This window comes from Arabidopsis lyrata, assembly GCF_000004255.2.
Source record: "Arabidopsis lyrata subsp. lyrata unplaced genomic scaffold ARALYscaffold_4, whole genome shotgun sequence".
In the NCBI taxonomy this organism is placed as follows: Eukaryota; Viridiplantae; Streptophyta; class Magnoliopsida; order Brassicales; family Brassicaceae; genus Arabidopsis; species Arabidopsis lyrata.
This window is the reverse complement of record NW_003302552.1, coordinates 3,822,218-3,837,905: the sequence shown is the minus strand read 5'-3', so window position 1 is coordinate 3,837,905 and position 15,688 is coordinate 3,822,218. Positions and strand designations below refer to the sequence as shown.

Below are 15,688 nucleotides of genomic sequence, written 5' to 3'. Positions count from 1 at the left end.
ATCCGGGATGATATATCACTTGGATTTGTGAACTTGGTTCAATTATATTCGGTTTGGAAACTCACCAAAATAAAATAAAATAAACTCACTTCAATTTGAATATGTTTAGTCTAGAGTACACTACAAATCTTATTCATTCGGGTTAAGTTTTGGTTTAATTTCGGTTCACTTGCGAATTTCGTATAATCGAGTTTATTATCGGTTTGGTTTAAAAGAAACCATACAAAACAATTTGGTTTAGTTTTGGTTAGGTTTCAAAGATTCTTTCAAAGTCTCCTCAGAAAATGTTGTTTTTTTGTAATGTAAAGAAAAATAAGAAACCAAAAATGGTAAAACAATAAAAAAAAAAATTATTAAGAAAACAAAATGCAGAAGAAGATGATCACACACAAGTTATATCATAGCCATTTATAGATAGATAGAGAGCTAAAGAAGATTCCTTTTTTATCTCTGCTGGAAAAATCTTTTTGTCTCTCTCTCTAAATCTAAATAACATTTATATACTCTCCTCTCTCTCTCTAGACCCATTAACATATTTAATCCAAAAATTATTACTCATTTCTTCTTCGTCGACGTTCTTGAACATCAAAAACTCTCACTTTCTCTCTCTCCCTCTCTCTCTCTCTCTCTCAACTTGCAAAAAAAAAAAATCCAATTTTTTCGTTGAAACGATGACTGTGGAACAAAATTTTGAAGCTTTGGATCAGTTTCCTGTAGGAATGAGAGTTCTTGCTGTTGATGATGACCAAACTTGTCTCAAAATCCTTGAAACTCTTCTTCGTCACTGCCAATACCATGGTTCCTCTCTCTCTCTCTCCTCTGTTTTCTTGAATTGACCATTTTCGTTTTCTTGGATCTGTTTTTTTTCTTCTTTAGATTCATATTTCTTGATCTGGGTTTTGGATTTGTATTTGAACCATATAAGTGGAATCTTTTAAAAAGTTGATTCAAATCTAAAAATCTTATCTTTTTGATTTTGTAAGATTTGATCTATCTAGTCAAATCTTGATTTGCTACATGTGTATCAGAGAGAGAGAGTTTATTGTTGAATTGTGTCTCTGTTGCAGTTACAACGACGAACGAAGCACAAAAGGCTTTAGAGTTATTGAGAGAGAACAAGAACAAGTTTGATCTGGTTATTAGTGATGTTGACATGCCTGACATGGATGGTTTCAAACTTCTTGAGCTTGTTGGTCTTGAAATGGACCTACCTGTCATAAGTAAGTCAATTATTAATTTTCTTATTTTTAATCACATTTTTTTGTCATTAGTGATGACTAACAGGAATAAAGTTTTGATCTTTAGAGTTTTGGTTTTTGTGTTGATGATGATGTCTTGTTGTTTAACTCTCTGCAGTGTTGTCTGCTCATAGTGATCCAAAGTTTGTGATGAAAGGAGTTACCCATGGTGCTTGTGACTATTTGTTGAAGCCGGTTCGTATTGAGGAGCTGAAGAACATATGGCAACATGTGGTGAGAAGTAGATTTGATAAGAACCGTGGGAGTAATAACGGTGACAAGAGAGATGGATCGGGTAATGAAGGTGTTGGATATTCTGATCAGAACAATGGGAGAGCTAATAGAAAACGTAAAGATCAGTATAATGAAGATGATGATGAGGAAAAAGATGATAATGATGATTCGTCGGCTCAAAAGAAGCAACGTGTTGTTTGGACCGTCGAATTGCATAAGAAATTTGTTGCAGCAGTTAACCAATTGGGATATGAGAGTAAGCTTAATAATATGACTTGATTGTTTTAATGAAACACTCTTTTACTTGTTTTAATTTTGTGTGTTGTTTTGTTTGCAGAGGCTATGCCTAAAAAGATTTTGGATCTGATGAATGTTGAGAAGCTCACTAGAGAAAATGTGGCTAGTCATCTTCAGGTTACAAAGAATCTTTCATGTTTTTTAACCGACGCTTTGTTTTGAAACCTTGAAAGCTTATGACTTTGTTCGTTGTGGCTGCAGAAATTCCGCCTTTACTTGAAGAGGATCAGTGGTGTGGCTAATCAACAAGCTATTATGGCAAACTCTGATTTACATTTTTTGCAAATGAGTTCTTCTCTCAATGGACTTGACGGTTTCAACCACCGCCCAATCCCTGTTGGATCTGGTCAGTTCCATGGTGGGGCTCCTGCAATGAGATCTTTCACTCCAAATGAGATTCTTGGCCGACTCAATACTCCTTCGGGGATCGGTGTCCGCAACCTTTCTTCTCCTCCTGCAGGAATGTTCTTGCAAAACCAGACCGATCTTGGAAAGTTTCACCATGTCTCATCACTTCCTCTTAACCACAGTGATGGAGGAAACATACTTCCAGGGTTGCCACTGCCTTTAGAGTTCGACCAGCTTCAGACAAACAACAACAACAACAACAACAACATTAGAAACATGAACAATAACAAGAGCATCGCCGGGACTTCCATGGCTTTTCCTAGCTTCTCTACTCAACAAAACTCGATCATCGGTGCTCCTAATAACAATCTCGTGGTTCTAGAAGGTCACCCACAATCATCTCCTCCAGGCTTTCCGGGACACCAGATCAATAAACGTTTGGAGCATTGGTCAAACGCTGTATCCTCGTCGACTCTTCCTCCTCCTGCCCAGAACAGTAATAGTATCAATCGTCAGTTTGATGTCTCTCCATTACCGCAGTCTAGACCCGACACTTTGGAATGGAACAATGTGTCATCAAGCTACTCTATACCATTCTGTGACTCTGCCACTACATTGAGTCCTCCTGCCTTGGATACAACAAATCCCCGAGCTTTCTGCAGAAACATGGACTTCGATTCAAGCACAAATGCGCAACCTGGATGCTTTTATGATACCTTGCAGACTCGGCAATCAGGCAATTATGGTCCAACCACGGATGCTATGTTGAGTAGTAGTAACCCGAAAGAAGGGTTCGTCGTAGGCCAGCAGAAGTTACAGAGTGGCGGATTCATGAGTGCAGAAGCTGGTTCCTTAGATGATATAGTCAACTCCACAATGAAGCAGGTGTGACATTAAAGCCAGTAGAAACCTTTTTTTATTTGAAAGAATATTATGATCTCTGACATTGTGATCTCGTGAATGTGTCAGGAACAGAGCCAGGGAGATTTGTCTGGAGGAGATTTGGGATATGGAGGGTTTAGTTCACTCAGAACATGCATATGAGAGAGAACAAACATTTAGACATAAATCAAATATCATCATCTTGTGATTGCTTTTGTCTTTTTCTTTCTTATCTTTTGTGTATTGAAACTGTAAACTATTTGTTTTCCCACTGGTTCTAGCAATTTAGGACTCCATAAAAGAAAATAATAAAGAAAAGGATTCATAAAACTTTCACTTATTTTAATGTATAGTCTCTTTTTGTTTTCTCTGCAGTTTTGTAGCTGTTAAAACAACCAAAATTCACGAGCCTATGAAGAAACAACCCTATATAAAAAAGGGGAAAAATGTCATTTAATCCCCCAACTTTCAAAAAGTGGCCATTTGAGACATCAACTTCATATGTGGTCATTTAAAATATGAACTAAACGTTGACTAACGTTTGAGACATGAAAATTCGTTGGCCAGGCCAAAATAGACATGCCGTTATCAGTCGCTAACGGAACCTCTAACGGCCATTATCACCCCTAACGATTCTGTTAGTCAACTTTCAAATTGTGGCCATTTTAAACATCAACTTCATATGTGGCCATTTAAAACATGAACTAAACGTTGACTAACGTTTGACACATGAAAATTCGTTGACCAGGCCAAAATAGACATGCTGTTATCAGTCGCTAAAAGAACCTATAACATCCGTTAACGGCTCTGTTAGTATGCCCGAAACGATTTTGTTTTGTGGATAATCGAGAAGGAAATCGGGATTTTTTCCAAATGAAAACCCCAAATCCTCAAATCTATTTCTACAATAGTCCAAGCAAGACGAACAATCCTATTATCTCCATCTCTTTCAACTGCAGCTAGAAAGTGACCTTTTATTTCCTAATTCGGAAAAGCTTCATTTAGCCCTATGATGGGTCTACAAGTTTGCTTCCATGATTTTTTTAAGATTAAAAACAGATATATAAACGAAAAACCTATGTTTGCTTCCAATTACTGGCTCTGCGATTGTCTCTATATCAAACTATGTTCTTGGATTCAGCTTTAAAACAAACTTTTTGATTTGGAGATTTCATTTGGGAAAAATCATGATTTCTTCTCGAGTATCCTCAAAACGACGTCGTTTTGGGTATGCTAACAGAGTCGTTAACGAGTAATAACGGATGTTATAGGTTATTTTAACGACTAATGACGTTATGTCTATTTTGGCCTGGTCAACGAATTCTCATGTCTCAAATGTTAGTCAACGTTTAGTTCATGTTTTAAATGGCCACGTATGAAGTTGATGTTTAAAATGACCACAATTTGAAAGTTGACTAACAGAGTCGTTAGGAGTGATAACGGCCGTTAGAGGTTCCGTTAGCGACTGATAACGGCATGTCTATTTTGGCCTGGTCAACGAATTTTCATGTCTCAAACGTTAGTCAACGTTTAGTTCATGTTTTAAATGGCCACATATGAAGTTGATGTCTCAAATGGCCACTTTTTGAAAGTTGGGGGATTAAATGACATTTTTCCCTATAAAAAAGTCTATGAAGGAAAAAGTGATGATGGCGAATTTAAAGCAACAAAGATTCCTTCGTACACTCGAAACCATCATGTTAAAGTCAACCCAAGTTTGTAGTATAACATTGTTGTGTTTGTATGTTACATTATTTAGTTCTGTTTTGAGGATTGAGTTTTTGTTTGAGAATAGTAAATTAAAAATGTATACATTTGAATCGTTGAGAGTCTTGAGACAAACCGAAACAGACGACGCCTAACCGGAAACAGAACCGGACTTCATCGAACCTATCCGCACACTATTAAGAAGCTTGAGATACATAACCAAACAGCTTTGCATAGACCATTTTGAATTTAACTTTGCCTAACTAAACAGCTTTGCATAGACCATGAAAAACTATAATTTCATGATTTTGAAACTCTGGAGCAAAACATTAAGAATATCAAAGTTAACCTAAAATGTTCCCAATGTTTGCATAAGCAGAAGATAAGTCTTACGAAAGGGAGAATAAGTCTCATATATCATAATTTAACACAAGATAATATAACAGTTCCTACTTCATGACCCCTTTGGTCTTGAATCTTTAGACACTTACCAGTTGAGTCAATCTACGACCATGTTCTTTGGCTTCTCTTCTTCTTTGGCTTCTTCCATTTTCACATCAACACTTCCACTAGCTTCACCAATGTTCTCCTCTCCCTCCATCACATTCAGATCGACAACGCCACCTCTTAACGGTTTTGTTTCTTCGGCCGTGTCCTTCATGTCAACATTGTTTAGGTTTGGCTTGGTGTCATTTTCATGTGACTTTGATTGGTCAAGTGGAGTCGAAAGGATCGTTCTAATGTTACCATTGATAGATTCGAGTGCACAGAAGCTCTCATTCACCTTGGTACTTGGTGGTTGGTTGTTTACATATGCTTGGAGTGATTCACGAGCGTTCTCATTAAAAACTTTGCACATCTGAATAACCGCAGAGAGATTAGTGTGATATACTGGTTCTAGACATTACCCTTCCACCAAAAAAAAAAAAAACCACAGCTTACCTGGTTATAATGTTGAGCTATTTCAACCCGCGCTTGGTTGTTGTCAACAGCAGCCACCATAATTTCTTCTGAAGCTGCAGCGAGATTCAGAGAGCTCACATTAGAACCAACAACTTGTTAAATAAAGAAACTTGTGATGGAACTTACTGATGGGATCAGTCTTAGGAAGTCCATCAAGCATTTCATCATCGACTTCAATAAAGCTCACTCCCACTGTGTCAGTGACCTTTGGTTCAGCTTCTGGTTCTTCAGCAGGGATAGATGATGAGCCACCAAGTCCCTGCAACCAGAGATTCAATCAAAGTTAAAACAATTCAGCGGAAGAAATGTGAATAAGTACCAACACTGCAGATAGACACAACATACATAATAATCCTCTGCATATTCATAATTCAACGCTTTCTCCAAAAGCAGAACTCGCTTTTTCACAAACTCAACAAGTCGTCTCTGCATGTCCCGATAGTAGAACATCGAGTTTACTTGGACCCCATCACCAGAAGCATTATTGTTCCCAGTAATACCGCTTCCAGGATTCTGGTTAGTCTGTGCTCCCAAATTGGAGCCCCCACTACCATTCTGCCCCTGCAAGCCAGCTTGTTCAGCAGCAGACAAACTTATGTGAGGGAAGTTCAATTCCTTGCAGATAAGCTCTTGGATCCCTAACTCTTTGTCATCAACAATAGCTTGCCATCGCCCGTACCCATGCCTAAAGATTCAAATTTCCAGAGAAGGAAAAGAAAATGTAAGCAAGTAATGGAAAATGGTGAGAAAATAAAACCATTCGGTGAGAACAGTGGTGCAGGGTTCATACTTTAAAACAGCACGTATCATTATCTTGTCATGTTCCTCCTTCCAAACTTTTCCACTTCTCAATCCAGGGAATCTTTCAAGAATGCGGGACGTGAAAACAGGTTTCGCTGGATGATCTTCTACAAATTTCACCTGTTGGGCCAGAGCACCAAAAAAACATAAGTAACCCAGGATTAAAACTCGGGGAGATAAGCTTAAGAAACAAAACCACAAGAAAAAGAGAATTCTACAAGAGACTCGCAGCTTCCTCTAGTTCGGTAAACATAGAAAATGAAGCAGAACATAACCAAACGTTTTACCACATGAATGCACAGATCCTAGAATCTTAGAGAGGTTTGTATTAAAAAATTAGGTATAGAGCAAAACTATAGCCTAGAAGCAACAGGTACAAAAAAATAGTGTTACATTTCTGTTGCATCATCTAACCCAATTTCCACAATAACAGTAAAAAAAGATACAGAAATTTCAATCACTGTGTGGCCACACTGAGCATTGGCTCTCAGAAGACAACTCAAAAAGGAAAGAGAGAACTTATTAAAGAATTACAGTCGATAGACTCACCTTCTCCTGTACTAGTATCAGAAGTGCAATTCTGACTAGAACATCTTCTATTCTAAGTCCTTCCTTTGGCACACCATCTATAGACAACGACCATTATATCAATATATTTAACTGGTTAACAGGAGAAGCAACAATCTAATTTAGGGAAAAGCAGCAAACAGTGAAAAGATACAATTATCAATCACCTGAAAAGGTTGGAGAGTTCTCGTCAATATCTTCAGCAATGTGCTTCAAGAAGAGTATTCCATATCTGAGAACAGTCATTAAACAATTAGTTGATGAAATAGGATTGGCCTTTTCAAAGAATAAACCAGAAAGCCTTTTTATAGTGATGCGTTTTTTGTAAAGAAGCAGAAGAGAAGAGCATTAAAGGGTGGAGCACTTACTCATTTATTTCGTCATAGGTCTTCTGCTTTAAGCGAGGAACAAACTCCTTCCAATCGAAATTACCAGCTCCATACCTGCAATTATTTTGGCCAGTCAGAAAAACTTGTAAATAATGTGCAGTACAAGACTGGGGATAATTTAGATGCATCTGGAGATAAAACTGTAAATTATATACAGAATAGTTTCCGGTGTCTAAAGGCCTTATTGGAAAGAAGTTACCTCATCAACGTCTGTACAAAAATGGCCCTTTGACTCTGGTTGAAACCTAGTACTCTGAAAGATCTCCCCTCGCCTTCCATCAAAGGAGTTGGCTCCGAGTTATCTATAGAAAAAACTCGTCTTATAAATGCGCACAGTTTTAATATCACTAGTTTTCCGCTCCATTACAAATGAAATAAAATCAGAAACGTGGTAGTACCGCGACCCTTTCTTCTGTACGGCCGTCGACCCGTCTGAACTTCTTGTCCCGCTGCTTCAGCATCTGTTGACTCGGCTTCATAACTTTCATCTCCATCAGAGCTCACATCTTCCAAACCAGCAAGATCATCTTCTTTAATGGATACCAACTATGAAAAAATCCCATATAAGAATTAGAACATCCTTTATTGGAAGATATGAAACGATGATAGCAGACCAAACCAATGTATATTGTCAGTAATAGAGCTATGTCAAGTAAATAGAGTGAAACAAAACGTATTTCTTGCAGAGGAAAACAGAAGACTATAGCTACTTAAGCCTCTACCAACCCCAATTACTTGATCCAACATGTAAACCCTTAAGATCTGCCGAAACAGTTGATAGGAGGACAAGGACTTTTAGTGTTTATTGGATACAGTCAACTAAATTATTACTTCCTGAATTTAGCTACCTAAGGAATTCAAAAGGGAAAAATAAGGCGTCATGAAACAGATATATGAAATAGGACATAATGAGAAAGATATAAATGGTGAAAAATCCAGTTATCAATATGATGCCACAATTGCATAAGGGGGATCAAGAAGAGATCAGACCTGCTTGCGACTTCTCTTCCTTTTTCCAAGAGCATTAAGCTCCTCAGCCTGGTGCAGCTCAAATTTATCTTTTAACAACTCTTCCCAATAACTTGCTCTATCAGAACTGCCTGCTGAAGATTTGCTTTCAGCAGCGACTCTCTGTGCCTCTAATGCTGCTGCCTCGTTTTCATCAATATACTCAAAATTTGCCACCTTAAATACAGGAAGATCACAGAATCTTACATGGGAAATCATTTTCAGAGCTAATGACACTAAACAGTACCAGACACCCTATTTGCTTTAGAACAGTTCTATATGCATGCAAAGACAGAATGTTTTAGGGAGTTCAAATATTAAGAGGTGACAAGAAGCAATGCAGGACACAGCCTTATGTTCCAGCTAAGTCTAAAGACCACTCATATAAAACATTAAATACAATCATGCTTCAAATAAATATAACCAAATCAATAAATTGGCTCAATCAACATCACCACAAGCATAAATTTCTAACTTAAGTCATCATCACTAATTTCATTGAGTATGCTTTCACTTTGAACCGGAACGATACAGTCAATAGACACTTTCTAAAGGCTGTCTATAAGCATCAAAGCAAACTGGCTTAAAATGCATTGATCCTACAAACTTAGCGAGTAATGATGTGACAAGATTGTGTACATCAGAAGGGATTTCGATAGCCACCCACAGACTGAATATCACAGAATATAAGAACACAATTAACCATACACTCCAATGGTGCATTGAAAATCAGTAAACACTGATCCAGAGAAAACAAATAGAAGAGGAAGAATAGTAAGAGACAAGAAAACCTTGAAAGCCTTTAAGAATCCATTCTCCTCTTCATCATCCACTGAGACCTCCTCAGCCTCCACGAGATCACGATCAAGCAATCTGCAGAACAGAAGATGGAGACAAATAATGAAATATGTCCATGCAATTGACTGCAACAGCTTTCATAAGAAAGGAGCAATCGGAAAGATCAGATATCCTTGTTAATCAAAAAAAAAACAAGAGGAAAAGAGTAAGGAGTCTATTACTTGTCTATAGCCGCATCATCATAATGAATTTTTCCAGACTTTCCTGCTTCGTCATCTTCACTAGCAAAAAGCTCCTTTGATCCATACCTGATGATGTCATCTAACTCTTCCTAAATTGCAGTCAGGAAAACAAAACAAGTAAATACTTAGTGACAAACAATCAACAAATATGGTCCCCTTCTCTCTAATGTTTTTATCTTTTAGTTTCACACTTATAACTAAAGGTTTTCTTCTTGGAATTTCTACCTCCCAACTCCAATCCGTTGAGAAATTTGAAATCATGTGAAAAGGTACCTTCAAGCAATAAAAGTATACCTGATTAATGTTTTGTGTTTTTAGTTTCCCGACGACAAGATGCTCTAGAACCATTTTCTTTTTAGTTAATTGCATCATCCTTTCTTCAATGGTGCCTCGGTTTATGAGTCGGTAAATCATCACCTGAAGGCAGATATAAGGATAAATTAGTGAAACTACAAAATACAGAAAGTGCAACTTGACAGCACTAAGAGATAAAAGTTAAAACCTTATTTGTTTGGCCAAGTCGATGAGCTCTAGCCATTGCCTGAAGATCAGCATGAGGATTCCAGTCACTACAGAAACAGATAAAACAGTTTCAATCATAGGTATGAAAATGTGAAACCAAAACAGACTGTCATCCAAGCAGGAGCTGATGGACGTCACCCACATTGCATGCCCTATAAAATTTAATTATTAGCAAGATAGCGGATAATAATTTTCCTGATATTCCCGCTGTCTTAGAACTTACATGTTCAAGAAATAGCTGTTATTAAAAATATTCCAATTGCCTTTTTATCACTCATCACCACCCAGGACATCTACTTAAGCATCCAACTCACTTAAAAATCAACATTATACTTCCCAAATCTCATGTTATCAAGCCAAATAGTTCCTCTTACAGCTTGACACAATAACTATGGAAAGCTTACAGGTGACACTAAGAGAAGCTGAGATTCAAACCTGTCATAAATTATTACTGTATCAGCCGTTGCAAGATTTATTCCTAAGCCACCAGCTCTTGTGGAGAGCAAAAAACAAAATTTGTTAGAGTTTTTGGCATTGAACCGATCTATGCGTATTTGCCGCTCAGCTCCGCCAACCTTTCCATCAATTCGCTCATAGTTCCATTTCTGACAAAGACAAAAATGAACAGCACAAATCATATGAGGATTTTCCTTAACTGCATGTAAAAAAAATGTGATAGAAAGAGAAAAAAACAAGTAGTCTCAAGTGCATGCGTCAGTAATGGTAATGATAATGGCATTTCAAAAAAACCAAAAAAAAGTAATCTTTTTTTGTTAAAAAAGAAGTTATATTGCCAACAGAGCAAGTTATGCCAAAAAGTCTAACAAAGTAATTGCACCTATCTATAGAATCAACTCTGCCTTTTTCAAGATAGAGTCCTTAGGGGCAATTATGGAAATACAAGCAAGTAAGTCAAGCATGTGCTGAAACCGAGTGTATATGAGAACAAAGTGTCAAACTAAAAGAGCAAGAATACAGAGATCTCATATATACACAGTACAGATAACAAGTTCAGTACCTTATAAGAACAGTAGTCTTCAAGTAGATCCAGCATGTGCTGAAACTGTGTGTATATGAGAACATTGTACACACAACACACAGTTTCAGCACATGCTAGACCTATTGGAAGATTACTGTACATATAAGATGGCTGAACTTGTGATTTGTACTGTATTTATAAGGAAACTTTGTGTCTTTTCTCTTTCAGTTGGACACAGTGCCCATATACTCTCAGTTTCAGTACATGCTTGTCATTCCATAATTGTGCTGAAGGACTCTACCACTAGAAAATGGTAGAGTTGATTCTATAGGTGTCAATGGTAGTCAACAAAAAAAAACAAGAATGAAAATCTACTGAGACAGACTGTACATATAAGAAGTTCAAATACCTTATAGGAACAGTAGTCTTCAAGTAAGTCCAGCATGTGCTGAAACTGTGTGTATATTAGGACTCTGTGTCCTTGCTCTTTCAGTTTGACCATCATTTTATCTAGAAGTTGCAGCTTTCCACAAGATTCCAAAAGTTGTCTTTGATACATATAAGAAAATGTTAATGCAAAAGTTAGCAGACGACTTTGATAAGTAGTAATAAACAAATTCAGATAACCAGTTTGGAAAATGAGATATTACTTGAAGGCTTCATTAGCGTCATGAATAGCTGGCTCAACACCCTCCAGCATATAAGGATGGCAGCATACTTTTCGTAATTCCATCATAATGTTATTAAGGGAAATCTGAAACAGAATTAGACCAATACAATTACCAGACGATTACAGTGGACCTGATTTCTACCCAACCTATGAGGTATATGGATCCAAAAAGAGTAAACAAAAATTAAAAAGAACTTACTTGAGCACCTCCCTTTTTAGTCAATACTTGATAATTACGGGTAAAAATAGCTTTGTAATATTCTTTCTGCAGGCTGCTCAGATCAACACGCAAAATGAGTTCCTTTTTGGGGGGCATGTCTTTCATTACGTCTTTTTTTACCCCTGCAAGAGCAATCAAAATACGACACAGCATAGTTAAGATCATAAAATTATTACTCTGAAAGATTACATCCAATCAAACTTTTGAAACACATATAAATCAAAAAGGATGAACAAAAAGTTTTGGTAAATACTTCTGAGCAAATGTGGAGCCAACATTTTGTGCAATCTTGAGATCTGTTCCTCTTGATTAATATCTTTGAACTCCTCCTGGAACTCCTCCAAACTTCCAAACTGCAAGTATTGTGCAATCAAATAAAATGTTAGCTACATAAAATTCTGTTAAGTATGTGAACTTATTTATCTTTGCTATCCTTGCGCTACCTTCCCCGCATCAAGAAAATGCATGAGCATGAAAAGTTCATCCAAGTTGTTCTGTAAAGGCACCACATAATCATCAGTAACATATTGCAACTAATCAGGTAAGACATTACTGCAGGATAATATATAACAACTCTCATTGCAAATCGTAGCTACTATGCTCAGATACAACTATTGAAAGTATAAACTTCAGGAATCAAAACCAAATGACGAACCTGAAGTGGTGTTCCTGTCAGAAGAATACGATGATTACTTAAATACTGTGTCAATGAAGAGAACAGCTTTGAATCCTTATTTTTCAGTCGATGACCTTCATCAACAATCTGACCAAAAAAAAATTGTTAGTAAGCTACATGTAAGAGAGAAAGAGAGGCGACTAAGAGAAAGTAATGCCTTGTTAGGGAATAAGAGTTACCATGCACTCCCACTTAATTGGTTTCAGAACTGCTGTATCTAGGTTGATCATCTCATACGATGTGAGGAGGACGTCAAACTTGATTCTTTTTTGCTTGCTTTCGCTACTGATTTGTCCAGATTTCTTTTTCTTGATTTTTTTTTTATCTTTCGAAAAGTAAAACTCATGTTCTCTGATAACTGCTCGAGCTTGCGAAGTGCCAAAATACATAACCTACCCGTCATATGACCACGAAGACCAATTCATTAACAAACAACAAAAACATACTAATGGCACAAATCATTGCGTGTATAATTGCATACATACCACATTCATCTGTGGGGCCCATGTGGCAAACTCTCTCTCCCAGTTACGCAGAGTCGATAGAGGAGCAATTACCAAATGCGGAATGAGGTTCTCCTCAAAAAGTGAAGCTAAAAGGGCAATGCTTTGAATTGTTTTGCCTGTAACAGGAAAAATCCCACAACATTACAGAAATAGAAAACAAAGGTCCATCACAATAGATGAAAAGATCTATGTGACCACCCAGGTGGGACAATTGAAAAATTACCTAGTCCCATTTCATCAGCAAGGATTACATGCGTCTGTTTTGACCACGAGAACCGCAAAAAATTAAGTCCCTCAAGCTGGTATGGATGCAACAAGCCTTCGATAGCAGAAAACAAATAAATCATAGCGTCTATAAGTACCAAAGATGGGAAACATTTATAGTATAAGATTTAAAGTGATCCAAATACCTTTGAGGAATTCAGGAGTATGATCAAAATGTTGAAAGTCTCTGGGATTTCTTTTATGGTCAACATCTTTACCCCTGCGAGTTCTAGAATTTACATCCTTGAACCTTTGAATTTCATTCTGGAAGGTAGAGATGTCTGATTCTGACTCCCAATAACATTCATCATAAGATAGCTCTTTATATTTCACAAGATATTCCAGCTCACCATCTTCCTCTCTATATCATAAAAGAAAACAATGCAACTGTCACAAATCTTGATTAATGAAACAACTAAGAAAAAGAAAGGTAAGCAGGTCATTTATCATGTTTCATAGACACCCAAAAACTTCATAAACGCTTCTTTCTTATAGAGAGTAAATTTCGAAGCAAAAACATCTAAATGTATTTTGATAAAGCAGCACTCTATCAAAGATACGTGTTAATTAGAGAATGGACTATGGTGAAAAGAAGTATAAAAAAAAGTTGGCAGATATATAAATAAAGGAATTAATTCCATTCACTAGACCTGCAGGCAAGAATCCGATCAACAGTTGTCCACTCAGGACGAATGGCAACAAAATCATCTTCACTGTTATTGACAGATTCCATTTGACGGTGAAAATTGTTCACCCTGGTTTTTAAACGATGATTTGACTTATAAGCCTTCTGGAACTCCTTCTCAGGCACCCTATGATTGGTAAAAGGAAATAAATCATGTGTTATAATGTTCACAGACAGGTAACATTGATAATTAGCATGTCCAGACATATAGACAAGAAAAAAAAAACATGCAGTAACTACCAAGAGCAGTGAAGGTATGATAATCCCTTCCACTTCACGAGATACTGTTTCACAAAAATAGGCTTTGGTGCCGCATCGGAGGAACCTTGTTCACTAGATTTTGTAGGACGCATTTCACAGTCCAATATCTTATCTATCTCATTAAGAGGACTAACCTGCAAATAAATAAATAAAAAAAATACTTCCATGTAAGAAAATGAAACCTACAACCACCTAAAACATAATTGTGGACAATAACTTAATCTTACGCATTCAGGGCATCTCCAATTTTCCACAGACGCGTCTTTAAGAGGCGGAACTAAGCATTTAGCATGGAACGCATACGTACATGTATTGCAGCTTACAAGATTTGCACTTTCTCCACAAGCCTGGCAGGCATTTTCTTTCTACAAAATTCAGAGTAACAACCTAATTAAAAATAGACAACATAAAGTAGTAAAAGCTCAACAATAAGCACAAGAGGAGAAAACAAACCGCATCAGTTCTGACAATAGCCTCAACTTGCTCAAAGGTCCGATCTTTTTTAGGAACGAAGTCGTCATCATCAGAATCATCTAGGTTATAAACCGGTTTCCTATCTGATCGTAAACGAAGCCGCTCCACCAAACTACTCATTTTCTGCACACAACAACGTTTCTCCCATCAATAACCACAATCATACATAAACAACAATCGGTTCAGTGCCACTCCTGAGACTAAAGCAAACACTATGAAATTAGAGTTTCTACATGATACAACATTGAACTCTGCTACCTAAACAAATATCACAGTAAAATTTCGATTCTCCAACAATCAAGAGATATTTACTACAATAGCTACTAAACAACTCGATTCATCAATCTCTTTACCACATGAGCAAGAGAAACAAGAGAGAAATTGAAAAAAAACCAAACAAACCCTAACCAAATTTACCCCAAAAAAAAAAAAGAGGAAAAATGAACAATTGAACTTCGAAATGTGAGTACCCAGAAATCGGATTAACAATCTAGTATTGCAATTTCATGAAAAGATCAAAACTTTGCAAAAACCCAAACATTTTCAGTTTTTGGTAGAAAGAAATTTGAGAGAAAAGAAGAGAAAAATAGTAACTTGAGAGAATTTAGAAGTCGAAAGCAAATTACTTGGCGAAGAAAGAGCAAAAGTGAAGCAGATAGAGAGTGTGGAAGAGAAGGAGAAGACGAACCTTTGAATTGTTGGGATCTGTTTTGCAGGAGAAGAAAGCCAAACCTGAAAATCAGACACGAAGGATTTTCTTACATTTAGCTTACGAATTTTAAGTTAGGGTTATTAACTTTAATACACTTCTTATGGAAACAATGGCTGGAAAGCCACTTTTGGAAAAAAAAAATGCTGGAATGACATTCATCTAATTTTTATTTCTGAGAGAATTAAAAATAAAGCAATTTAAATCAGAAAATTATGAAAAGACCAAAAACCCAAAAATCAAATTCC

General features: G+C 36.8%; 2 protein-coding genes across 3 annotated transcripts; one reads left to right on the top strand and one right to left on the bottom strand.

The window, feature by feature from the left end:
- Positions 1–453: 453 nt before the first annotated feature.
- Positions 454–3,345, top strand: LOC9314897 (two-component response regulator ARR12). Its single transcript, XM_002880613.2, has 6 exons — positions 454–798; positions 1,068–1,220; positions 1,357–1,728; positions 1,810–1,886; positions 1,971–3,002; positions 3,087–3,345. The coding sequence occupies exons 1-6, from the start codon at positions 672–674 to the stop codon at positions 3,159–3,161; spliced, it is 1,836 nt and encodes a 611-aa protein (XP_002880659.1). The 5' UTR covers positions 454–671; the 3' UTR covers positions 3,162–3,345.
- Positions 3,346–4,986: 1,641 nt separating this feature from the next.
- On the bottom strand, positions 4,987–15,527 carry LOC9316726 (CHD3-type chromatin-remodeling factor PICKLE). 2 transcript variants are annotated; one of them, XM_021027975.1, is made up of 31 exons: positions 15,420–15,527; positions 14,711–14,854; positions 14,485–14,622; positions 14,237–14,391; positions 13,962–14,123; positions 13,458–13,672; positions 13,271–13,366; positions 13,027–13,163; positions 12,721–12,933; positions 12,521–12,628; positions 12,309–12,359; positions 12,119–12,218; positions 11,845–11,987; positions 11,626–11,729; positions 11,385–11,523; positions 10,432–10,601; positions 9,977–10,043; positions 9,769–9,891; positions 9,454–9,563; positions 9,226–9,307; positions 8,417–8,611; positions 7,825–7,972; positions 7,626–7,728; positions 7,406–7,480; positions 7,205–7,269; positions 7,020–7,096; positions 6,460–6,590; positions 6,015–6,354; positions 5,796–5,928; positions 5,649–5,722; positions 4,987–5,565 (listed from the first exon to the last, which is right to left on the bottom strand). In XM_021027975.1, the coding sequence occupies exons 2-31, from the start codon at positions 14,849–14,851 to the stop codon at positions 5,206–5,208; spliced, it is 4,155 nt and encodes a 1,384-aa protein (XP_020883634.1). In that variant the 5' UTR covers positions 14,852–14,854; positions 15,420–15,527; the 3' UTR covers positions 4,987–5,205. The 2 variants fall into 2 exon arrangements, with proteins under 2 accessions (XP_020883634.1, XP_020883635.1); XM_021027976.1 differs by lacking the exon at positions 15,420–15,527 and having other exon boundaries at positions 14,711–14,855.
- Positions 15,528–15,688: the final 161 nt, after the last annotated feature.